Raw genomic sequence first — 27,910 nt, 5'->3', positions numbered from 1 at the left:
GCAAGGTGGAGGTGGAGTACTGGTTTGGGCTGGTATCATCAAAGATGAGCTTATGGGGCCTTTTCGGGTTGAGGATGGAGTCAAGCTCAACTCCCAGTCCTACTGCCAGTTCCTGGAAGACACCTTCTTCAAGCAGTGGTACAGGAAGAAGTCTGCATCCTTCAAGAAAAACATGATTTTCATGCAGGACAATGCTCCATCACACGCGTCCAAGTACTCCACAGCGTGGCTGGCAAGAAAGGGTATAAAAGAAGGAAATCTAATGACATGGCCTCCTTGTTCACCTGATCTGAACCCCATTGAGAACCTGTGGTCCATCATCAAATGTGAGATTTACAAGGAGGGAAAACAGTACACCTCTCTGAACAGTGTCTGGGAGGCTGTGGTTGCTGCTGCACGCAATGTTGATGGTGAACAGATCAAAACACTGACAGAATCCATGGATGGCAGGCTTTTGAGTGTCCTTGCAAAGAAAGGTGGCTATATTGGTCACTGATTTTTTTTGGTTTTGTTTCTGAATGTCAGAAATGTATATTTGTGAATGTTGAGATGTTATATTGGTTTCACTGGTAATAATAAATAATTGAAATGGGTATATATTTTTTTTTGTTGAGTTGCCTAATAATTATGCACAGTAATAGTCACCTGCACACACAGATATCCCCCTAACATAGCTAAAACTAAAAACAAACTAAAAACTACTTCCAAAAATATTCAGCTTTGATATTAATGAGTTTTTTGGGTTCATTGAGAACATGGTTGTTGTTCAATAATAAAATTAATCCTCAAATATACAACTTGCCTAATAATTCTGCACTCCCTGTATATATATATATATATATAGTATATACACACATATGCAATGCAACTGAATCCACAAATGCCAGTCGCATTTAAAATCGTGCTGGTACCTGAAGGATGTGCTGCGGCGGCAGTAAAGAATCCATAGGCTGAAAGAACAAATCGACACACCACTCCACACACTGTGGAAATTCATATTCATATTTATTGCGACATCGCAATTTTCACCATGAGAAGTGATGTGACGATTTGTTCTTTACATATATATATATATATATATACACACACTCACACACATACACAGCACATACCCAAGGGCAAAAATGGTCAGATTATACTGAGTTTACGTTTTAAATAGCCATCCGATCACAGAAAAAAAATGTCATTAATAAAAAATGACTAAAGATTCACAAACCTTTATTAAAAGAAAAGGTAATATGAGACTATGTTAGTCAATAGGCTGCCATTCAAGGAACATTTAAGAAAACTCCCACGGTGCCTTTAAGAACTTCACAACACCCCTTGTTATCCCATCATGTTTCTCAGGTGACAGATAGATCAGTTCATTTTTACGCCTCCTACTGTTAGGAGCCTGGAGCACTAAGCTCTGCCTTTCTGGCAATTTAGTCAGAAAAATCTTTTACAAATCTTTCAAATTTAACATCTTATGACATTCTTCTGTGCAGAGAACCTTTTTGTCTGACAAAAAAGATTTTTATTTTCTGTCAAGAATGCCTTCTCTTATTGTGAAGTGCCCTTTCTATGGGAAGAAAAAGGCCCAGACCGACCCTTATTCAGTCTATAAAGTCTGCCTGCCGGAGTGCAATCATCCTGAGACCTGCTGTCACTTCCAGAAGTTATCCAGGTGCACTTTCAAGGACAGATACAAGATCAGACTTCATGGTCTCAAAGACAGAGAAATAACTCTTGTGGAAGGTCATGCTTCTTCCAAAGAGCCCTTGTCCCGTTCCAAGGGCTCCTGCAGAGAAAGAACTTGTGAAAGACATCACCATCAAAAAGCAAGACGTTTCCATTAGACATCGAAAGGTATGACAACGTCGAAGACACTGTCGAATGTGGGATTGAACTACTGTTCATCGCTGAAGTGCACTCGCCGTTCGCCATTGAGACTTACATCACCATCTAGATCACTTCTGACAGCTAAAGTACATCATCCATTGATGTTGAACACACAGAAATCGATGTTGAGGCCAGTGGAGAAGATGACGGTGACAGAAAAACCATTCGACGTCACATAAGTATATAACCCTTCGTCAGCATCAACAGAAAGACATTCAACACCCAACACAGTGGAAAGGCCACTGTCTACATCAAGAAATAATAAACCTTTGCCAGCGGGTTCGACTGAATCAAGGTTTTGCTCTTCAACTAGGGCCAGACTGCAATCTCCATTAAACATTTCTCCTTATTAGCTACAAAGTCTGCAACGGAGACGTGTGCCCCATATGTCTGACTCTGAATATTCTCAAACGTATTCTCGTTCAAGAGCCACACGAGAGATTCACATTCCAGGCACACACCACCTCCTTAATCAATCAACAGAGGATTTAAGCTGAGAACAATGCTGTGAGGAGAGACTCATCTTTTCCCATTTACAGTCAATACATCAACATGTATGTATGCATGTCATAATAGTAGAACTGTGTATATTTCTCTTTCAAAAACACTCATGTGACTAGTGTGTCAGTTCCAGTATCTTGGCCCAAGTTCCCATGCAGCACAACTCCTAGACCGGAATAAAAACTCATCTTTAGGATAAATTATTATTCACCTCTGGAAGTGTGCAATCGGATGACAACTTACACTGCGAACACCCTACATAGAATACAAAAGCATAACGTCACATGCAAGGGGTGCCAATACTGACCTCTCCCCAAATGCCGACGGTGTCCCGGATGTCATTCTTGCAGTAGGATAGCTGCCTGATGCAGTTGTTTACTGCAACACTGCTTTTCCCAGGAGCCAGGTCTTCTTCAGCCATCTCCACCCAGCCCAAAGAGCGCACAGCAAAACACTGAAACACAAAAAAAGAAAATAATGTGAAAAGAGCTTATATAAAAAATGGGAAAACATAATCGGGATTTGAGCAAGCAGTGACCTGCACAAAGATGGAGTGTAACATTTATTTTCCTCTTTGAGAGGGTATCATGCTGTATTTATATGCGTCTTATAGTTCAGAGACCAAATAATTCCTTACCAATCTGTGAGCAGCCACTATAGAAACTCTCGGGTCCCTGTGCAAAGCATAACAATAGTGCACCTTTTGCAAATTTTTTGCTTATATCTCTTGTTCCCTATGGTAACTATAACTCGCGTCCTAGCCATGCACTGCTAATTACCCCACATATAACATCACTAATGACATCTTCTATAACATCATTGATAACAACACTGCAATATTTGCTCTAAAATTATTGACAAGAAAACTGTGCCAGGTGGTGACGCAAGTTATAGTTACCTTAAGGCTTGAGTCATATTTACTTGAGATAACTATAACTGCTGAATTTCTATGGTTTTGTGTATGTAAAATAATGTCCCTGCAACCTTTGATTTTATATACATATATATAGCTATATATACACACACACACATTATACGTAAGTCAGAGTTTCCATAGGAAGACTGTATTTTATATTTATTTTTACCAACACTTTTGGCACTGTTTGACGAATCTTCACAAAAAGTTCATCCATATCAGCTCCTTCCTGGAAAGTTTTGCGTTTATCTATAAAGCGGGGCTGAGAAAAAGGTGTGGGGTGGGGCTCGCAAAACACTGTCTACTTTTTCCATATTTCCTATTGAAAATGCTTGGGAGAAAACCATTTAGGAAACATGGATGAACAAAATTACACCAAATAAGTAAAAAAACTAGCTCTTCACTCAGAAACCGTGCTTTGGAGTAAAGTCTGTCAAGCCGTTTTAAAGAAGTTATACTTTATAGATACCCGTTGCCAAAGGACACCTGCAAGAAAAATTGTAAAAAAACGCATTCTGATGGATTGATGCTGCGGGACCAAACAAACTGATTGGCAGAAAAATGTTGCGTCTGCATTACAGTACTCTGCTGCATGTAATATTAATATTAATATTAACCTGTTAGGTGCAGGCGTGGGTAGACGCCCACTCTACCTCCCTGGTGGGGGTCACGACCAGTAGGCGACACAAGGGAGGGTTTTTTTTTTTTTTAACCCCAGGGAGACACGGAAGATCTTCCGTGTCTCCTCCTGCCCCCCACCCACTCCAGGAAAACCAGACCCACATATAAAAGAGATCTCTCTCTCTCTCTCTCTCTCTCTCTATATATATATATATATATATAATATAAATATATATACCACCAGTTGTCTTGCAGTTGCAGCTTGTGTCTTCAAAGCAATGCACATACTTCAACTGACGCATTTCAACTGTAGCTTTTAGACAGTAATAAAAAAGTCAAGGAAGTCTTGTGATTATGTTTCTGCTACAAAAGGATCAGACTTTTGTCTAGTGGCAGTTTTAGTGCAATAAAGAAGCGCAGAAGGTTTATATGCCTACTGCAAAGAACAAATCTGTATTTTATGTAAATAGCTGAGACCATTAGTAAAGTCAGCCATTACCTGTGCTATAATACAAATGAAATGTATTTGCGGGGTGGGGGGTGGCTATGGAGAGATGAGGGCACTTTTGCTGGGTGGTAATGAGGGAATCTGAGGAGGAGAACATGGGAGTGGGAGCACCAATAATTATTGTTGAACTGGGCGCAGGAGTGCTAAAGACTGTGACAAATGGTATGTGACAAGGTGTTTTTTGAGTGTCTTGAAAGAACGTGCTGATTGAGGGAAGAAGCGCAGGTAAGGTGGCGTCTACTGTTGCACGTATCACACACACACCAGCAATTTTGTGACTGTCTACGTAGGCTAGTGTTTTAGAGCAACAGTTTAGCCAATATCAGAGATGGACAGCTCTGACATAGGATCAGAGACTGAGACAGCAGATACTGAGGCAGCATCTGAAGGATAGGACAATGGCACAGACTCTGGGAGTGATTTTTCAGTCAGAGGAGTCCCGTTGGATAACTCCTCTTCCAGTAAATTATGAGGGAGGTGATAAGGACAGTCGCGCTGTCCCTTCGCAAGCACAGTCTGTGCAAAAGGGCAATAGTGGGTTAGCCCAAACCAGAGAGCAGGTGAATGTGGCGGCAAGCACAGAGAGAGCGTGCTCTCTTGGGAGCTCCCCAATTTAGTTCAGCCCCAAATTCCACCGCCCAAACGTATTGTGGAGACATCAAAATTATCTATCACAAACAAACTGGTTTTGTAAGGCAGGCACCTGTGTTTTTGGTCCTGGGTTTGGTGGCCATATAGGGAAACATACTAAACCCAAACATTTCTGGAAACTAGACATCCGGGGGAGTCCACAGAGGTGTGACCTTTTAGGATTCCCCAAAGTTTTATTTAACAGAATACCCTGCAAAGCTGAAATGTTGAATACAAACTCTATTTTTCTTGCATTTCTGTCACACAAACTACAGGAATATGCTGGGATCCACAAAATTTCTACCACCCAGTGATTCCTCACCTGTCCTGATAAAAACACTACCCCACTTGGGTGCATATACCTAGTGCCTGCGTCAGGAATGGATCCCCCCAGGGTCAAAAGTTGCCTCATGTAAGGAACAACATTGACCGTTGTGTTATCTATTCCTGTCGCAGGCACTAGGCCTACCCACACAAGTGAGGTACCATTTTTATCTGGAGACTTGGGGGGATGCTGGGTGGAAGGAAATTTGTGGCTCCTCTCAGATTCCAGAACTTTCTATCACCGAAATGTGAGGGAAAAGTGTTTTTTGGCCACATTTTGAGGTTTGCAAAGGATTCTGGGTAACAGAACCTGGTGAGAGCCCTACAAGTCACCCCATCCTGGATTCCCCTAGGTGTCTAGTTTTCAAAAATGCACAGGTTTGGTAGGTTTCCCTAGGTGCTGGCTGAGCTAGAAGCCACAATCCACAGCTAGGCACTTTGCAAAAAACAGCTGTATTTTCTTTAGGAAAATGTGATGTGTCCACATTGTGTTTTGTGGCATTTCCTGTCGCAGGCACTAGGCCTACCCACAGAAGTGAGGTGCCATTTTTATCAAGAGACTTGGGGGAACGCTGGGTGAAAGGACATTTGTGGCTCCTCTCAGATTCCAGAACTTTCTGTCACCGAAATGTGAGGAAAATATTTTTTTGGGTCAAATTGTGAGGTTTGCAAAGGATTCTGGGTAACAGAACCTGGTGAGAGCCCCACAGACCAGCCCATCCTGGATTCCCCTAGGTGTCTAGTTTTCACAAATGTGCAGGTTTGGTAGATTTCCCTAAGTGCCGGCTGATCTAGAGGCCAAAATCTACAGCTAGGCACTTTGCAAAAAACAAGTCCGATTTCAATGTAAAAATATGATGTGTCCATGTTGCCTTTCCTGTCGCGAGCATTAGTCCTACCCACGCAAGTGAGGTACCATTGTTATCGGGAGACTTAGGGGAACACAGAATAGCAAAACAAGTGTTATTGCCCCTTGTCTTTCTCTACATTTTTTCCTTCCAAATGTAAGACAGTGTGTAAAGAAGACGTCTATTTGAGAAATGGCCTGTAATTCACATGCTAGTATGGGCACCCCGGAATTCAGAGATGTGCAAATAACCACTGCTTCTCAACACCCTATCTTATGCCCATTTTGGAAATACAAAGGTTTTCTTGATACCTATTTTTTACTCTTTATATTTCAGCAAATTAATTGCTGTATACCCGGTATAGAATGAAAACCCATTGCAAGATACAGCTCATTTATTGGATCTGGGTACCTAGGGATCTTGATGACCCTACAAGCCCTATATATCCATGCAACTATCAAAGTCCAGAACACATAACGATGTATTGCTTTAAAAAATCTGACATTGCAGGAAAAAGTTACAGAGTAAAACGTGGAGAAAAATTGCTGTTTTTTCAGCTCAATTTCATTTTTTTTTATTTCAGCTGTTATTTTCTGTAGGAAAACCTTGTAGGATCTACACAAATAACCCCTTGCTGAATTTAGAATTGTTTCTACTTTTCAGAAATGCTTAGCTTCCGGGATCCAGTATTGGTTTCACACCCATTCCTGTCACTAACTGGAAGGAGGCTGAAAGCACCAAAAATAGTAAAAATGAAGTATGTCACAGTAAAATGCCAAAATTGTGTTGAAAAATGTGGTTTTCTGATTCAAGTCTGCCTGTTCCTGAAAGCTGGTAAGATGGTGATTTTAGCACCGCAAACCCTTTGTTGGTGCCATTTTCAGGGAAAAAACCACAAGCCTTAGCTGTATCTTGGCTAATTTCTTGGTCTCCTCCAGGGGAACCTTTAGAATCCCTAGGATGTTGGAAAAAAAGGACGCAAATATGGCGTGGATAGCTTATGTGGACTAAAAGTTATGAAAGCTTAAGCGCGAACTACCCCAAATAGCCAAAAAAGGGCTCAGCACTGGGGGGGGAGGAGGAGGCCCAGCAGCTAAGAGGTTAAGACATCTGTCAGACAAAGTAAACATCATTTCTGAGACATGTAATAGTGCCAAAGAGAACTTGCAGTTGAACTAGCCCCAGAACAAATGTATATACACCAAGAAGGCGTTTTCAAAAAAAGCATTAGCAAAGCTATTAAGTCTGCCTCACAATATGATTAATAAACCATACTCATTGGCTTTATCAATGTTTGTGTGAAGCTGCGGGACACTACCTTGTGTGTTTATCACCAGCAGTCACAGGCCTCGCTCATGGTGTAAGTATCCTCAGAGCTTCTCGGCACACTCACTATGTGAGCAGCGTACTAGCACCCGAGGAAGAGGAGTCACGGGGGGGGCTTAAAAAAGAGCCGCCAATCATATAAAATGAAAGCAGCAGCCAAGCACATGTACAGGATGAACAGCCTCCTTGTAGCAGGTGAAAAGAGTCAATGAGTGCATTTCCAGTGTGAGCTGTGGCTTGGTAGAATGAAAGAGGAACCAAAGGGCGGACAAAAAATCAGAACCGATGAGTGCACAGTAAGAAAGAAGTGGCCTAGCAATAGGGGCAAACGCATTTTGTGTTCAATATGTGATCAGTGACTGTACTTTTTTATTTTAGAAATAACTATTTATTGTATGTGATGACTAACTGTGCTTTCTAGGTGCAAAAAGTGTCTAATTTGCCCCAAAGGAAGCAGAAGGATGAAAGTAATCAACAGAAAAGCTGTGAAATACTCCTGTGGGCTTATCCAAGACGTGTTTCACAATGTCTCAAGTCAATGGCTGAAGGGTCCTCTACCAATGCCTAAAGAAGGCGGACTTAAAGCCCAATATTTGGATATGTATGATTCTTAACTTGAGCAACACAAAACTATTCAAAACCTATTAAAAAAGTAAATCCATGCTAAGTGATACTAGGGGGCCTTTGACAGGAAACTCTTAAATACATTTCAGTTTTTGACAAAATTAAAACAAATTGTTTCTTATTCTAAATTGAAATTATCTACGAATTACTACAGTTTACAAAAGTTCTCTTCTATAAATATGAAAGTGTAAACCACTGCATAATGAACCTGAACCACGCGACAACTACTTGCAAAATAACACCACCTTCACACTTGCCTAATGGAAAGAGTATTTATTTCATAATGTTTAAAAATAAAAGTCATACTTCTACAAATTGTGACTCTCCTATATTTAAAACCTAAGAAGTAAGAGTAGTGTGCAGAGCACCATCACCAAGGTTGGCACAGCAAATTAAAAACGATTGCAGGTTGTTTTAGTATTTATTGGAGCATAGTAGTTTATGCGGAAATAAGATATAAAGAAAAAAGGTTCATACATTCTAAAATGGTAAATCCATTACAGCCATAGTAAAATGAGTATAAAAATATGTCTACATACGTCATGTTAGTAGATCATTTGGAATACACATTATTTGTGATTAACAAGCGGAAGAAATTCTAGGATGAAGTTTCTAAACGTCAAAGGTGAAGACCCAAACTAAATAGCAGAAATACGATTCTAAATACGTTTTACCTGTTGACAGATGTATGAAGCTGATGCTAGGCTATGTAGAGCCCACAGAGATGCACAGTCATAGACCACAACGGATGCGGAAAATGCAGAGGGGAGGTTTATCAGGGAAGAAGGAAAGAAAAGACAATATGCCTTATACTACATGGTTTGTTGCACACAGAAGCCAGCTGGAGACATCCGCATGATCCCTGGCAGAGGAGACACATCTACTCTCATTTTCCCAGATCACTCTGCAGCATTTCACTCCATTGTCATCAGACACCTGCATAAGATTGACATTGAAGGACCCGCTCTCTTCTTAATGGATAGAACACAAGCTGTCAGCCTGGCACCTTACTCCTCAGAAGCCCATAAACACATCTGTGGTGTGCCTCAAGTTTCATCGTTCAGAGCCACCCTCTTCAACCCATACATGATCCCTGTGGCCAACATCATCCACGCACACATCAACATTCTCTCCTAGGCAGATAACAAGTAACTTATACTCTCCTTCTCGGACAAGACCCCCAAAAGAAGAAACAAGTTCACAGCCTGCATGAGCAAAGTCACTAACTAAATGAAAGACATCAATCTCAAGCTCAACACCAACAAGACAGAAGTAGTGATCTCCAGCAAGAACACCTTACCATGGGACACAAACTGGTGTGCAGGCGGGCAAACTCGGACCCACAACTACAACCAGAACCCACACCAGGAACCTCAGACTAATCATCAACAGCAAACTGGACATGACAGCACAAGTCAACGCTGTCACTGTATCCTGCTTCTAGACCCTGATTAAGAGCCCCAAGTGGCTCTCAAGCAACACAAAAAAAAATATCAGCCATGCCCTAGTCACCAGCAAGTTGGACTATGGGAACATCCTCTAGGCAGGGAATCACCTAGCAACTCACTTTAATGCTAAAACCAACCACAATTATGCAGCCAGACTCATCATCAATCACCCACACAAACTACACTGGCCCCAGATATACAAACATGCTCAATTCAAACTCATCACACACACATTCAAGGCACTACATAACGCATGCCCCACCTACCTTAACAGTCTCATCTCCTTCCACCAACCACACAGACACCTCTGCTGCACAGGACTACTACTCATACATATCCCATGCTTACACAGAAACAGATCAGGAAGAAGGGTGTTCTCTTACATTGCTTCTAAAGCGTGGAACACCCTACCACTCCATATCAGAGCCTCCTCCTCTCTTCTTGAACTGGGCAAGAAACTGGAGACCTGACTTTCAATTAACCAACTTACCATTCCCAGGGCTAGGCACACGTTACGCACCAGGATACCCTTGTGGCTGATAGTGTACTTTACAAATACACATAACAGAACATTGCCCTCTGTGATAGCTAGCTGCCACTCTTTGTAGAACGTCGTCATCAGGCAGGAGGGCACCTGGTAGCCCTCAGGTAGCACACACTCGCACACATCCCAGGCATATACAGAACCAGATCAGAAGGATGGGCTTTCTCTTACATTTCTCCTAAAGCATTTAACAAGCTCCCAATCCACATCAGAGCCTCCTCCTCTATTCTTAAATCCTGCATGAAGCTGGAATGACCTAGCATAGACAGGGCTATGTATACACACCTGCTCAGTGCCATGATAACCTCACAGGTGATAAAGCACTTTACAAATACACATCCAAGGGGTTTCCCAGCCAACAGGTGAAACACTTGTGAGCACCATGAGGAACTTGGATCAATAGGACCTGTGGGAATGCCAACCTGAGCACCAAGGTTCTGAGGGTGCCAAGCGTATAGGAATAGGAAACAGTTCCAAAGAGCAATGGGTTTGTGGCTGCACTAAACAACAAGAAATGGCATAGACTATGAGAAAGCTAGACACTGGCTACATCACAGAACTTTTTTTTTTTTTATTGCTGGAACGCCGGGGAAAAGAAAAGGAAGAAACATGGACGGAGAGTATGGTGAGCCAATATGGATGGCGAGTCTGGGGAAAAAGCACTATGACACGACCAGTGCTGGCTAGATCGTAGAGCTTCTTCTTTTTTTTGTTTATTGAGGGATCCAATATGGAGGAGGGGCAACAAGGACAAGGGAGGGAGAGTGGGAGACATGCAACGGAGCAAATGGTCGGCAACAAAGGATGGGAAGGAGAGGATGGGTCAAGCTGACAACAACAGAGGGTGGAGACAGGGCAAGCTGACAACAAAATAGGGTGGGTACGGGGCAAGCTGACGACAACAGAGGGTGAGGATGGGGCAAACTGATGACAACAGAGGGCGGGGACGGGGCAAGCTGATGACAACAGAGGATGGGAGAGTAAGGATGGTGCAAGCTGATGAGAACGGAAGGTGGGAGGGAGGGGACTGTGCAAGTTGAATACAACCGAGGGCGAGAGGGAGGATGGGGCAAGCTGAAAACAACTGAGGGTGGGAGGGGCTGAGGGGAAGCTGACCATAACAAAGGATGGAGGGAGGAAGGATAAAGATGGGATGGAGAGACTGGAGCAAGCAGACAGACAGCTGCCATAAGGAACACAGAGTGAGTCGGTACAGAAGAAGCTTTCTGGTATAGTGCTTAGAAACAAATTTAAAAAGTACCTCCTAAAAAATGAATATTGAAAGGACTTAAGTAATTTATCCATGCTCCAGGGGAGGGGCAAATGCATGAAGAGGATGCCTTTGGCAGTTGACCAATAAGAAGCAAGAAAATAAGTGACAATTAGGCCAACCAATGGTAAGTAATGGGCAGCCTCCAAGCCCACTGTTATAAAACAATATGTCTCGAAGAGACAGTGCATGTGCTGTCCAGGAAAGACCTAATAAACCACACAAAGCACTCCACCGAAAAGGATCTACCAATTCTAGTGTTGAGGTATTCATTCACATAGGACTGATACTGTAATTTATGTTTAAAATAGGTTCATCTGTTCACATCTTGTTGAATACTATATTCATCTTATGCTGTAATGAGCAAATTTTCTTGAGAATTATGAACTTGCATCAGTGTCGTTATTATTTTTTCATGATAAAATTATAAACATTAAAAAAAATAACAGAAATGCGAACCATGACTTGCGATTAGTGAACAAAATGCAGATGCAAACCTATACCAGTGGCTGTCTGTCCACAGGTACAGAGCTATTTATTTTTTACACATACCATGCAGAAGAGACAGGGAAAAGGATAAGAAAGATGAGCAGCGATTAAAACAAGCGCAGCTGTCAACCATATGACATGATGCTCCAGGTGGACTGGTGCTCAGGTCATCCATCGGTGTGGCTCACCATGTGTACAGAAAATATATTATCTGCCAAATATTTTTTGGGAGCCTGTGTTTGTAGGAGGTAGATAATGTATCTTTCCTCTCCTTGGTTATTTTACATTCAGGTCCACTCCTGAGCTAGAGGCGCCACCCGCCAGCTATGCGCAGACCGCCAAGTAACTTAGCTTGTTTCAGCTCAAACAGAAACACCGCCTTCAATATGTCGAATCACCTGGTGTGCCACAGTCCAAGAGTTAATTGAAGATTACTCCTTTCCACCCACGTTACATAACTGCCCATTCTTTGATCATGCACTGCACGTATCCGGGAAGGAACAGTGTCTGGTGTGGAGTGAGACCCAACACTAGACAGACTGATGAACATTTGCATTCATGGAAAGAATATAAAAACGACGGCCGATAGGCAGTCATCTATGTTTAGAAAGAAGCTAGCCACAGCAAGGCTAACAAAAGAAACCAGAGAGACTAAAACAACCAGCCATCACAAAGTGCACAACCACTCAAGCTTATCTTGCACAGCACAACATCCTGCAAGTCATTCGTATTTTTAAATGATTTTCTCAAATGTAAAATACAAAGAGATTACGTCCATATTGAAGAAGCTAAATATCATGAATTTAACAAATCACATAATTCTCTGCAACCCCTTTACCCAGAAGTGTAACAATTATGATGTTTTAACGAAATTTGAGTATTCCAACTAACAAAGCAAACAAACATTTAAACAAATTATAGTAGGAAACTCTGTTGCTTAGAGACTGTAGCACCGAATTTCCTAAGGATTTAAGTGTTTGATAATAAAACAGGACGTGCTTTATAAATCATGAAATACGATGCCCCTCGGGTTGAATGTCAAATAAGTCCTAATCTTTCTTATTGCCAGGCAACTACTAATTCTAGCATCTAACCATTTTACGGCAAATCCAGATCATTTGCGCCCCAATGCTGGTGCCTTCTAGGTAGGAATAAGATAGAAGGTCAGTAGCTGAGCTACATTTCATGAGGCCAGGTGTGTTGTTGTCCCCTTGGAATGCTAAATGAAGACACGTCTGAGTGCGCTTATGCCACAGTAGCGCTAAGTCAGAAGTAACCAATCGCTTCTCAATGTACACTATGCACCTCTTCTGTTCTCTTCCCTAAAAAGATCCCTTCTCTGCTTCACTCAACTGCCATAATAACCAGGGCAATTAGCACAGGGTTGAGGCCTGTGCTAGGTACCCAACCTGTTTTAGTTACTATCCTTTCCATTACACTAATGCCTCAGCAATATTCTACACTATGGCTAATGCCAGCCGATGTGGTGTAGTGCATACAATTATAGGCTCACTCACTTCTTACACTGTGCACTGACTGGAGATTTCGAAAAAAAAAAGTGGGCAGTTGGACTTGGGTGATAGAGTGACAGGGAGAGACATAGGACAGGAAAAAAAAAAGAGTTCCCCTCTCTTTCAGAAACATACAGTATATTAGCATCAGATCAGATTACTTCAGGAACAGATCGAAACAAAGCTAACTTCTAGAACATGGGTACTAGCAAACATTTGTGTGTCAATAATTTAGTGTATATACTAGAAACCAATGTATTTTCAAAAATATATATATGGCATCTCAACTTGAACAAGATGAAACATTTACAACAGAATGCTCTCTGTGTATGTCTCCGCCGCGGGGCTTAAAGCAAATAAAAGTTTGCTTCTGTGGATCACCATGACTGATAATTGACTGTTACTTCCCTTCCAGACAAATTTTGCTTTCACAGATGTAAAATTCTTGTATATTTCCAACTTTAAAGGTGCAAAGACACAACCCATGCTTAGGAAAACGCACAAGAAGGAGCGCTGTGGTGGGCGTAGCAAAAGAGTTAGCATAGCTGTGTGGGTTTCTGTTTTTATACCCTCATTTTGTAAGCTTTAGTACTAACTGTCTTTATATTTTCAATTAGAAACAGTTAGCGATTCAGAATCGAACAGGACATATGACAGACCACTTGAACTAGTGGTGACCTGCTCTTGCTATGCGTTCAAAGACTGAAGAAATGAATTGCCTCTGCGGCAGGCATTCTGTCCTAGCCGAGTGCAGACGACTGTTCATAGGCAACTAAAGTACTCTGCAAATGGAGGTTACTGATGCGGAAAGCTGACTCTGAGACAAGGATGGAAGTTTCCTTGTGCACCTACAGTACACTTTACTAATTTCTACAATGCTAATCAAATACTGTATCAGAAAATTAACACAAAGCAACACAGTATTGGTAGATTGGTCCATACTATCAAACCTGTGTTCAAAGGGCCAGTTAGTGCGTTATTTGAAAGACTGGTGCATACTATCAAACCTGGGTTCAGAAGGACCGGCTCATGCAACATTTGATAGACTGGTTGTCGTATTTGAAGGACAAAGATACAGTAGGATTCTTCTAAATGCGAGTTTATTCTTAAGAGAAGATGTACAGTGAGCCACTGGTAGCACACACTAGACATCAACTGACCACCAACTGTCACTTCAACATTCCCTAAGGGAACTTAGAACAACCACATGGCATCATTCAGGTTCCCAACATTCTACCCTGAGATACTACACCGGTGCATACTATCAAACCTGGGTTCAGGAGAGCAGTCTTATGTAACATTTGATAGGCTGGTGCATACTATCAAACCTGGGTTTAGAAGGGCCAGTTTGGGTGACATTTGATAGAATGGTGCACGTACTATCAAACCTTGCTTTAGGACCGCCAGCTCTTGCACATTTTAAGGATAACCACAGACAATGTAAATGCTTCCCATTCAGCACTATTGTATTTAAATTTATCTTAAGTGGATGTACTGAAAATATAGCAAAGAGCTGGCCACCTTGGACCTATGCAGGGCAATCCAGCTCTACAGAAAGAAAAACAAGGACTCGGGTATGAAGGAGTCAGAGCTATAAGCTCAATGTGTGTTGTGTTTTTTCCTTCAAATAAAGGAGTCAGTTAAATATGAAATCCGACAAATAGCCTTTTGATAGAATTAAGTCTCACCTTTTAAAGGCTCAGAATACATTACACAATGCAAAACAAAATCCACAACATGCATTAAACAGAAACCAATCCACATATTCACTGTTAACAGTAGCCATCACTGAATGGGTTAGACCTAGCAACTTCAACTTTTCCTCATGTTAAGGGGGTTCAATAATGCATGATGAGAACCTGTATGCTGATTGTGGCTGTCAGCTGCTGACTCTTACATGTTCACTTATTGCTGCAAAGACTGCACTGCACTAACCGGCATACCTCAACCACTGCCTTCCCTTCTACGTACCAAACAGACGTCTGTTCCTCCCGGTTAACCTTTGCAGCTGTCCCTAAGATCCGGATAAGAACAGCAGGAGAAAGATGCTTCTCCTACCTAGCAGCCCGTACATGGAACACGCTACCTCTCAAGCAGACCGCATCACTTAGGCAGTTCAGGAAGGACCTCAAGAGCTGGCTCTTCGACTGAGCAGCACGCCCACAAACAGTGCCTTGAGACCCTATGGGTGATTAGCGGTGCTCTACAAATCCATGATTGATTGACAAAGATATTCATGTACAAAATGTGAACAACGTCATAGGATGGTGGGCACAGATGACTGAGGCAAATCTATCATTTCTAATACAATTCCCACGTTTCCTTTATAGAACATAAACTGCATCATGTTATTAGGTTTCACCTGCACGGAGCATGCGCTGTGCTTGCAAAATCTCTTGTATACAAAACAAACACAATACCATTCGTTGATTCAACATCGCTTTAATTTATATGTTTATGAGTGGCCAGCACGTCAGCTGCACATTGTCTGCTTTCACTTCTTGCTCTTGCCATCCATGCAAGGGAGTGGAGCTTGGGCCAAGTACAGCTTCCAGCCACTGGCTAGTGTCCTTTCAATGGCTACTCAACTCTGCAGGTACTTTTTTTCATTTATGAATGAGCACTCCATACGAGTGTATCTGTAGGCCGTCTTCTCTCCTCCCAGCGTGTTATAAATTTGCATCTGCAGGACGTCTCTCTCCTCCCTGTGGTTTCGCGGCTTCTTACCAGGTCACACCTCGCTGCTTCCCCACTACTGCATTGTTCGCTGTCCGCCTCCCGTATCGTTCATTGCCCATGCTGTGCTTGTTTTCCATGAGTTTGCAATTTCACTGGGGATGGCTGAATGGGCGGAATGCACCTTTAGCCATCATCAGTATTTTTTACGCTGAGGGTACAGGTTTGATTCTTGGCGTGTCTTTTAGTAAAATGAGTACCACTGAAATGGATAACAATAAACAGCTCTTACTCTACTGTAAAACCTATAGCTCTGTCACTTTAAATAGTGACATGAAAGTGGCTCGGTAAAGCAGTCTGTTACAGCTGATGATTGTACTTGTGATTTGCACAGACCTGTTCTGGTTTCACACTTCTTTTGGAATTTGTGTGTGTTTTTTTGTCCTGTGAAAGGTTTTGTGAGAGACAAAAGCTGTCTGTCAGCTGTACCTGGGACAGCTGCAATCTAAGCCTGGCACATCTCACCACAGAAGAAAAAATGTGTTAGGCTGAAATTCAACACTTCTCTTTTTCAACCCCTCAGTTTGTGTACATTTTGGATGTCTGTGCTGCTGTAGTACGGGGAGAGAAGCCTAGTTAAGGGGGAAACTCAGAACATGTGTTTTTGAGAGACTTCAGGTGCGAATACTTATTTCCTTGTGAAAAAAATCAACAATATTTTTTATGCAAATTGCTTAAAAGGTAACAAGTCATGCTAAACTGTACATATCACATAGATTGAGCAATTATTTGAACGTAACCGTGTACACAGAGCTGAGGACGGGTTTGTATGAGTAACAACATGGGCGGCCCATGTAATTGCTTCAATAAATAGATTTGCTCAAACCTCCCCTTCTATTCTAGAAAGTACTGCTCCCATCAAGGACCCTTTAATGCAGCCCACTCTACATATTTATATTTATAATAATTTTGGTAGTTGTTTTGGCTATGGATGCATGCATCGTTAAGTCTCACATCCCTAGTCTGCTGGTGCTAAATTTCACACTGTTTAACACACACACACACACACATTCCGTTTTCAGAATCCACGGCTGGTGTTTCCTGTGTCAAACAATCATTTCATGATGTAACTGAGTCAGTCTTGCGCACAGACTTGTGAATTTCTCTCATATTCCCTGATCCAGTTGATGAAGGAGCCTGGAGAAAAGTCTTGTCATGTACTTTCAAGTGTATGGCTTCCTTCCCATAAGCCACGCATGAGTGAATACAATTATTGGTGCTGGATGGGCTTGCCACTCTGTGAATTCTACTCTTGGTCATTTTTGTGGATGTCCTGGTAAATCTTCTTGTTGAAGGTTTACGAACCTCTCCCCATACCAGGTACTTCTGGGCATCAACGTGCAGGCTCAGACCACAGATATAACCATGTCATCGGTCAAAGGCTCAAGTGCACTTCACAGGGGCTCATAAACTATAGTGTTGCTTCCTTTTCAGGTATTGCCTTGTCAGCTGTTGAAGAACCTCATCCATCAAAAAAATTATGCAGTTTCTGAAAGCCGATGACACTCAGGGAGTATCTCTTGGAATAGTTACCTCATTATTTTGTGTAGGTGGCTTGCATTTTTTTACTGGCATTTTGCAGTGATTGCCATGTAACAGGTATTTTGCATCCACCGCCCCATCCCTTACGGTGATTGGTCTCATGCACACAGTGTAGTTAATAGCCACAGCAAAGAAATTGTGCATTAGTTACTTCACGCAGGGTAATGTTATTTTTAGCTTGTGTCATGCTTGTGAAATCTCCTATAATGAAAAAAATTTATCTTACAAGGGAGTTAGAGCCTGTCCAATACTTACCTTTACATACCATTGGTAGGCTCCCACGTCACTCATTTCCTTTCTTCCTGTTGGTCGGCGCCTACTCGTGCCTCCAGCTTCCTGCTCAACGTCACGTCTTCATCCTTGCTGTGGAGCCTGGATCAAGTACTGCTTTGGGTGGCCAGCATCCTTACATTGGCTGCGCACTTGTAACATACTTTATTTATTTTAATTTCCAATGCCCACATTCTGTTGATTGCTTGCCCGTCCCTACCACCACCTTACCTCCATGGCTTCATGCCCCTTTCCCACCCTGTCACTAATTGTCTCACTCCTACCTCCACCTGAGCTTGTTTTATATAGCGTGAAGTGGACTGGAAGGGCTAGGAGCTCTTTACATGAGTGTCAGTTACATTACACAAGGTGATTTGTCGATAATCACAGGATGTTGAGCCGGCTCCCAAGACTCGAACCTTGGTGTCCAGCTCCAAAGTCAGCAGCTCTGGCCTTAACCCCACAGCCTCTCCATGCTCAGTGTTCGAGCGTGCTACACTTTGACAAGCTGGTAACTCCAGTGGGCATTTGTTTAAGAATATAAACTCCATAATAAGTACAGGGAAAATAACCATTTAAACTTGTTTATACATGCACAGCTTAAAGTTAAAAAAAAGTGCATGATACAGTACTGGCCACGTCATATCACTTTTTTTTTTTTTTACTTCAAGCTATGTAGCACAGCAACTTGCACTGCTGTGCAACATTTAAAACAAAAAAAACATTGACACAGCCAATAGATCTTGCTTTGCTAATGTTTGTTTTTAATTGATGTCACTTCCTCGGGTAACGTCTCATAAAAAGGGTGCATGGTTCCAAATTGAAAGGATGATTTCTATAAGAGCCTCCATATAAAACCCTCAAAGGTGCTACATATTAATAGTCTGCTATACAAAGCATTGAAAAATTGTCAATATTATATATGCGAAATCAGGAGACACATGCGTCACATTACTTGAGCTACATAAATCCTGCACCGTCATCTGCATTACAAAACGGATACACTGTCTCAGGCAAGATTACAATTTGAACTAATTAGAAATGTTGTCCATGCATGAACTGCTAGAATTCTTGCTTCTCTATTTCTCTGCCCCTCGGTGCTTTACCGTCATTATTTGCACCACACTTATTTGAATATTTGAACTAAAGGGGTTAATTTCATTCTACTTCAAAATACACGTAGAGAACAAATTGTGCTATTTATTCTGTAAAACGGCTTATGGGCCTAGTCACATATCAGTGCATACATTAGCTTTAGCTTATCTCCTATACTAAATATAAAACAAATGCATGTTTATGTTTTTCTTCAACCCAATGGTAGCATGTCTTCTGAACCAAAGTCTTCCGTAGTCCCAGGGAATTTACAATTTCTTACTACTCATATTATTTATGGAGCTGCCTTTTCCAACTGTGAATCTAATAAAAATCTACCAGAATATAAATAAAGTACATCATGCATCCATGTTTACTTCTCAATCATCATCTTATATTTTAAAGGACTTTAAAAGCGTGCATGCTCCCATTGCGAGATCACTTTCAACAGAAATGTCTCAAAAGAGGGAAGAGCTTATTAAATGTCGAGATACGTAAACTAGGTGCACAGTTGCTATGCAAAAGACTGACAATATAACAGAAAAAGTAGCAAAAACCATTATATGTATAAAAGTTAACATAATGAAATGCAACATAGCAAAGTTTGTGCTGCATACCCACTGAGGGAATTTGGTTCATTGACATTATTTTTTAGTCGACACTTGATAGGATGTTTCAGAAAAACAGCCATTTATAAAAAAAAAAAAATTCTATAACCAAGAAAGTAAAGAATCGTTTTGAAATACTCAGCAGTAGAACTATTTTTTTCCTTTGTGAGATCATCACATTTAAATCCAGGGGGAATATACGCATTGCACAAGAATATGTGAGTGGGGCGCAAGGCCCCTAATAGTGGTATTTTCACAATCAAAGCTTGAGGAAAATTAATTAATCCTATTGCATGCTGGCATTTGGCAATTTCTTTCTTCTCAAGATGGCAAGGTCACTCGTAGCATGTCCCTTAACTGATCGCTGTGCAGCCTTGCAGAACGCATAATAATCATAAGAGCAAAATATGCTAATTGCAAAGTTTCTGGTTGTGACAGTAACGGTTTACTTGTGGCTAATTTTGTACGTTTTTCTAAAGGACCAGATAAACAAGAATAATGCCAATTAATTAGTTTAAACGTATTACTAGAAAGAATAATAGCTCCCTTAAAAACGTATCTCTTACGTTTAAAGCTGCTGATAGCCGAGCCCATAGATTAGAGTAATTATCATTGTTTTTTTTAACAGATCTCCCTGGCTGTGATACATTTATATTTCTGCTGTGTTCTGTTGTATTGTAGAAAGAGATTTGGTTTCTACAAGTACTCAACTTGACAGAGGCTTCCCAACCATCGGCCGGATTTGTGGGCTGGCTTCCTCCTGCATAGTATGTTTTTTACCTGGTGCAACGTGAGGAAATAATGATCCACAACAATTATTTTTGCTTTTAATATAGCAATATTTCTTAATGCTATGTTAAAAAATATAACTAAGGTAAATTTAGCTCGTGTTACTAATGTGGGACAGAAACATCATTTACTTTTAACTGCTGAACTAATTTGATGTCACCTGAAAGATAATAGTCTAATATTAGGCATGGAATGAAAGAGAGCCCAAGGAAAATATAAGCAAGTTTCTCCTCAGGGAGCAGAGTGATAAAGTCTAGTGTGATGACTGGGGTGAGACTATCATGAGTCTGATACCTATTTTTGATAACATTTGGTGTAGTTAGATTGGTCACCCGATACCAAATCCTGGAACTAAATTATTTATTGTGAGTGAATCTCAAAAAAGAACCAACTTGCAAGGAATTCACTATAGGTTCAAGATGCACATTCAATGCCTATTCCTATGCATTTATGCATGCTGTTTGTATTCTTTTATATTTTTTCTCATTTTCTATCATTTACCCCTATAAAGGGGGTATTGCTGAATTCAGTAGTAGATTTCTAAGAAATGGAGCAATCAAAGTACTTGAACGATTTTCTGTGTTATTTGTGGATGACCAGGTGTGCTCTCAGATTTCTGGAATAATTTTCTTAAATATAGATGGTATCACTTGAGATCATGTGAGATTCAGCATGGAATGGTTTGGCAAATAACATTTTTACTCTATGTCGAGAATTTCCATAAAGCAGTAAAAGAAATAGGAAGCCATATAAGAACCTGTTCAGGCCGGCTGACGTTGACTATTTCCACAAGAGGATACAGAGGCATTGAGGTTGGTGGTGTTACGTCTAAGGTTGGAGCAAATTCAGATGTAAAAATAGTGACAGTCCCTGTTGATTCTCTTTCTTTCCATACACAATACTGTAACATTTCTATACATTTCGATATATGATCATAGCCCACACAAGACTTTTCCATAAATCTGGATATTGAACAGAGTGTAAAACTATCATGGTATCTAAAACATGTGTCTGTTCTCTTATTGGCAGTTGTTAGAGTCTCCTCTTATTAGAGGAGGAGCTGAGAGGTTAGTATGTATGATGTATGATAGGAACCTATTCAGTATTAAACAAGGGCACTATTAATTGGGTACAGAGCGTGATGATCAGCAGAACTGGTCGGAGATACTGGCTAATATTAACATCTGGTAAGACATAATTATGGGGACTTTGTTTATAACTCTCACAGTCTAGTCAGGCAGAGGAGCTATCAAACTTGAATTCAATTGTTGGTTTTAGGCAGGAGTGAGAATGTTTTACACGCCGTCAGGTGAAATAGGTGATTCAATGCAGTTTCATGAGTTAGTTTTAAGTACCATCTCCGCGATTTCTTCTAAAAATAATTTCATGCTTTGTCATGAAAGCAGTTCCCAGTAACGTTAAATAATGTGCAGCTGTATGAGCGACGGAAAAAAGTAATTGATACTGGAGTAGAAAAAAATCGCTTTCTAATTGGTAGAGCCTTTGTGAGAGCTATGCATTCTGGAAGTACTTTTGGCATCTTGTATGATTTTCACACATCAAAATTTAACAAAATTGTTCTGAAGCGTAATTTCCCAATGCTTATTATGTAATACCATGGAACAGAATAGGTGGAAATGAAATATACTCCTAAAGCAGTGAAGAAAAAAACATAAGTGTGAATAAATACACTGCTAAGTGAACCATAGCCAATCCAGGTTCACTGGCCAGAGCCCCCTGAGAACCAGGGGCAAGTGCCAGGCAGACTACAAGGACTAAGCACCACCAACACCTCCCCTCTCTTCTTTTAAATACAGCTCCATCAGGCCTAACCTGCTGCTTCGGGTGCTGCCACACATTCAGTGCCAAAGTTCCACTGATTCAGTCCAATGAAAAAGGCCTCTCTCAAGTTTATACAACACGCTTGGCCAAACACCTGGCTCTCTAGGGCAGTGTTTCCCAACCTTTTGACTCCCGAGGACCCCCACTGAATCACTACCGGAAGCCGGGGGCCCCCAAGAAATGTGTATGATTTAAATTTCAAACCTTAAAACAGTAATTCGCAAAAAATACTTAAAAACAAGTACATTCCAAACAAATACTCAAATTAGTAAATATATCATTACTTTATATCGGAAAAAATTGCATATCTTGGAAAACTTTAATGGGAAGGTTGGTGCTGCATCTCAGCAACTAACTTTTCAATGTTTGGTTTTATTTAGGAAAGCTGAATTCTCAAGTCACATTCTACATTTCCCAAGCGATTTTTGTTTTTATTTTTTAGATACATAAACTTTTTAATTTAATGTGTGGTGGGCAAAGGAAGTGAAACCATAAAGGCTTCTCATCTCCATAGCCTCTCTGTCACATGTATTTAATTTGATTTATAGCACCTCTCATACCAGTGAATGGTGTCAAAACACTTTACAGGGGACTACAAGGTTTAGAATCCACCTCATCCATACTGTTAGGCATTTTCTAAGAGTACTTGGTCTGGAGAAACACAAACTCAGGAATCAGAACATAACACAGTGGCTAGCCTTGACTTCAATAATAGCATACTCCTATGCAAGCAAACCTTTTTTTGCAGTAATGAAAGAATTGGAAAAAAATGTAGTTCTTTGTTGGCCGTTCATAACTCACTGTGCTAGATTATGATTGTGACTTATGAACTGCACAATAACAAAAGAATCTCTGTGACAAACGTGGTAACCCACTGTGCTATATACATAAAATGTGGTTCTTTGCATGATACACCTTCTTTGCATCTGGCATATTAACCATCTGTACTACCTCCAATGAGTCAAAACTGCCACTAGACAAACTCCCATCTCTCCAGCAGGTACATTAATCACCAGAGATACCTTGACACTTTTATTTTTGTCAGGAAGCTTACATTGAACTTTGCAGTGTTTTAAAGCTGCAGCACAAATTAATAAACAGATAAAAGAGCATGCACATGTTTCTGTAGAGGGCCCAGCTGGAGAAGTGCCTTCATGCCGGTCCAGGCCTGTGGACCCCCTGGGAATGTGTCACAGACCCCTGGGGGTCCGCGGACCATAGTTTGGGAAACGGTGCTCTAGGGCATGAAACAAACATAAGGCCTGAGAAGCAATTCAACGGGAAGGACACAGGGAATGCAAGCAGCATAGGCAACCGGTAGCAACTAGGTAGAGAAAGTGTGAGCGAGCATATCAATTTGAGTATAGTTAAGTAGAACGGTGCGGGTGGGACACTAGGACATTCAGCCACTTTCACAGTAAAAATGCCACACATGCCACGTGGAGCTCGATTTTGAAACCTGGGATCCTTACAGATATCATGGATGACGTATGAGAGCCAGAGATGTTTTCTGACAGTATCCCCGAGAAAATAAGACTGTGGCTATACATTTTTGTCCCAGAGGACGATTTAATTAGTGTATAACATTTCTACATATCCTAGGAAGATATTGAGATCAATTTTGTATTTTAAGTAAAAAATGTATAGGTCACATTAGAAGGACTCATTGATAAACATGGGCTATTTAAGGCAATCACAAGCACTGTTTGGCATCACGTGATGGAAAACGCTAACAAGCTTATTCTTATAACAGTCTAGAAGAGGGGGATGGACCTGAAATTTCCAAATGCGAACTAGTTAGGAGTTCCTTAACTATAGGTCTATACCAAAATTTGAGTGCGTCTGATGTGTGAGTTATAGAATTGAGGGTTCACAATCAGGTGCCGGGAAATGACGGCTACCTCTCACCCAGCACAATTCCAATGGTGGAACATTTCCTCTGACAAATCACTTTGCAGTGCAAAGAATCTTAATTCTAATAAAAGGCTCACCAGGCAGCCAGTCGAGTGTTCTTTTTAGGAAAGGGAAACATGATAAGAGATGTTGAAAGAATTTTGCATCGGAGTTCTAAACCATATGGAGTCTGCCCAAAAGGTGTTCACAGATGGAGAGATATGATACACTGGCACAGTTCAGACAACGCAACTGCAATGGAGATTTGCACCTGAGGTGGAAAGACTTGTCTAAGTGGGTTGAGAAGAATGAATGAAGTACAGGACTATTTAGAAAACCTTTGCTTCCAAGCAAGGTCAGAGTCCAAGGCTACTTTGACATGTCTCATTGAGTTAGAAAAACAGTGGCAGTGTAGAGTCTGGGGGAAAATTGAGGTCTAGTTCAAAGCAAGAAGACAAACTGCCATCTTCCAAGTCTTCTCTGTTGCTGAAATTTAGTTTCGGGTGATTCTCTCATCTGCAAAATGCACAGTCCTAGTGTGCAGATATCCAAGTAGGGTGGCATCCAATTTCTGGATAATCTGCATGTCATCAGCGTGGATATAGCAATTAAGAACTAAGCCAAGATGACAATGTGGCTGGGATAACAGCTGAATAAAACAATAAAAAATAAAGGAAGGGTAGTAGGGGAGGTTTATGGGTACATATAATTTATAGGGTGATAGGAGGAAGAAGAAAGAAATATGAATTCACATTTTGCAAAATGAACATGGAAACCTAACTCAAAAGGAACATGGAAACCTAACTAAAGACAAATCCTTGATACTCATTTTATAAGCACTGAGATGGAGAGAGAGAGGTGATGCAATTTTTCAAAGGCTGAAAATAATGTGGAGGTTAAAGAATAGAGAAGTTAGGTTGGAGGTTAGAGAATAGTGAAGACAATTTAGAAATTGGATCGATAGGTGATAAGCTCCTGCACTTCTGTGTTAGAAAGTGTTGGGATGGAGTCACAGAGGTGATAGGAAGGGCTCACGACGTCAGAGCAGGATGTAAGATTTCAGAGATCTCCTTAAATAACCTTTTGAGGGGCAGGAGGCAAAAAACAAATTGCTGAATGTCATTTCTTGCTCCATTTCTATATTGTTAGGCTATATATCCTGCATGTATAGATCTGATTTTACAGATGGTGTGACTGATTCCTCCAACTGTGCTTCATGGTATCCAATTCACATCTTAGGTTATGCATTCACAATTTCACTACACTGCAAGCTTGAAATACCTCTCTCTAAGGCATATTATACTACTCTTGCCATAAAACCATGCAGTTTCCATTAAATGCTGATGAACTTACTGTACTCGATGGCACCAGAAATAGACCTGAAATTTGTGATGGCATACAGGAAATCTGTCTCTGGGAGAGGGGTTAACAGCATGACTACAACTGTCAACATATTTGACTCAACATAATTTGAACTAACATTTATAATGAACAGAAATGTATAAGCGTGTGTGAAAATGAATCAAAAACAAATATATGCCTATTTACATTCTGAGTCTATGGATGCTTAAGGGGGCAGACGTTTCTAACACCGGGATATAGTGGTAAACAAGGACGGTGCCTGACTCCCACAACCGGGGGCCCCTATGATAAGGATTACAGAGCTGCAGAGCATATAAACAGGGGCGCATTCCCCTAATAAATGTATTATGGGGTAAGTAGTTGGGAACAGGTGCATCAAGTCGGGTATGGTGAGGTGGCTCATCTAGGATTTTTACTCACACACCCAACACTCTTGCGGTACCACTGGCAATCCGCACTGCTTTCCATTTCCACTGCCCCTTGAATACCCCTCATGTCCTGCTTCTCAGGTAATGCATGTTAACAAGCTATGCCAAAGTGATTGTTGAGAAATCTGAAGCTCACCCCCAACAATCTTACTGACCAGGCTGCGCCCCTGACTATAAATCTGATATTAGCAACGTCTATGAGGATGTAATTCAGATATTATTCGAAAATAACGGAGCTGTCCTGCCACAAGAAGACACTTCTGCACAAAGCGCCGCGTCTCAGCAGGTCATTTTTGCAATCCAGTAGTGAAGGCAATGCAGGCAGGGATTACGGAACGCGAAACCACTGTATTAAAGGAATAAAAAGATCCAGTTGAGTTAGCGTACAGGAGGCCTACACCCGATGCGTTTATTGACAGGAGCAGACTGCAAGGCATCGCCGTCTCTCGGTTATGCCCTGCCAGCTCTCCCCCATTAAAACTCAGAATTACCCAACGAAGAAAAGTGTCAGACTTCTGAAACTCACAGCGGGGCTGGATGTGGTTCTCTTCCGCATCACTTCATGGCAGGTTATGGGCTTTAATGGATTTGCGGCGGGTAGGAAAGGCAGGGTGAGCGAGAGGCCTAGGATTTGAGTGTCGTGTGTTTAAACTCGGTGTTTTGTGTACAAATATAATATGTTTGGCGCGAGCGTCGTTCTTCGCGAATTGCCAGAGCAGTGAGGCTATGAATAATTCAGGCGTGTTCCCCCAGAAAGGAGCGCACTGCTGTACAACGCGCGTGGGCTCGCCGTTGTTTTTAAATATGTAACCCGGCCAGATGTTCGGCACAGTCTGGCTTACTATTACAGGGACCTTCAGCAATTCTGGGGAAATGGCGCTGTGTGCAGACCCTTCCTCTAAAAGGGTTGGGGTCGGAGACGCACGCCAACACTTACCACAAGGGCGCGAGACTCACGCCTCGAGCGCCTCGTTTTCTTAGGTCATAGAAAAAAAGGCTTGTTCCGCTAGGTGTTCTAAGCATCACCCTGTGAGGTACGCAGTAAAAAAAAAAAAAAAAAGAAGAAACAAAGCGCATAAAGACCCAGCGTGTGGCTTGAAATGATATACTCTGACTTACAGACTCTTAAATGGGATGCAGGCTGAGCAATTGAATTTCACTATGGGGAAGTCGCTGTCATTTTGAAGCAATTTAACGGTGACACATCTATGTGTGGGAGGCCTGTAATGAAGCCCCAGAAAAAAATACGCGCAGCCATTTTTGAAAAATGGCACACACATGGCGTCTTTCATGGAAATGCTATCTCTCCCACCCTCAACCTTAAAGGACCAATCTGCTATGATTCCGGCTGGCTGCTTACAGCGCGCAAACACCCAGGAGCACACTCGGATCTTCCAGAGGCTGGAAGTCACCCAACTTGAATATCTGCCCACTAGGGCTAGCTTGGTGCACGAAGTCAAGGAAACAGCAATGCGCAATCCTTCTCACGAAATACGCATCTGCCTGGGACGGTGAAGCCCGGGGGCAGCAAAATCTCACTGGAACCCCTTTCATCGCACCCTTGCCAGGGGCCCTGATGCTAAAAGAATACGATAACGTGTTAAATTGGGTGAGGGACGCTGTGGGCAGTGATTCATTTCTATCCCCTACGTCTAATGAATTGACCATTCGCCCTTTACAAAGAACACCAGCAGCAGGGTTGCTTAGTTAAGTAAAATCTTCAAGTGTTAAGTAAAGTCTTCAAGTGTTGAAGGAACGAAGGTAACTTCGTTGGATTTCACTTATGGTTTCCAAGTCCAACAATCCTTTTGCTAGTGAAAATATGTTTGATTTATAACAGGTGATAATTATATCGTATTTTATCACCTTTATAGGAATTAGACATAGTTGCTGGTTGTATATAAATG

The 27,910-nt window shown here is 41.4% G+C and overlaps 1 protein-coding gene across 8 annotated transcripts in view; it reads right to left on the bottom strand.

The window, feature by feature from the left end:
- APBB2 (amyloid beta precursor protein binding family B member 2) overlaps window positions 1-27,910 on the bottom strand; it is a 940,970-nt gene that overhangs the window by 264,143 nt on the left and 648,917 nt on the right. For all 8 annotated transcript variants that reach the window (XM_069201881.1, XM_069201876.1, XM_069201871.1 and 5 more), the window contains one exon: window positions 2,690-2,836. In XM_069201881.1, the coding sequence (XP_069057982.1) occupies window positions 2,690-2,836 (147 nt within the window). The remainder of the gene's footprint in view (window positions 1-2,689; window positions 2,837-27,910) is intronic.

This window comes from Pleurodeles waltl, chromosome 1_2 (assembly GCF_031143425.1).
Source record: "Pleurodeles waltl isolate 20211129_DDA chromosome 1_2, aPleWal1.hap1.20221129, whole genome shotgun sequence".
Classification (NCBI taxonomy): domain Eukaryota; kingdom Metazoa; phylum Chordata; class Amphibia; order Caudata; family Salamandridae; genus Pleurodeles; species Pleurodeles waltl.
The sequence above is the reverse complement of the archived record's forward strand: the minus strand, read 5'-3'. Positions and strand labels throughout refer to the sequence as shown.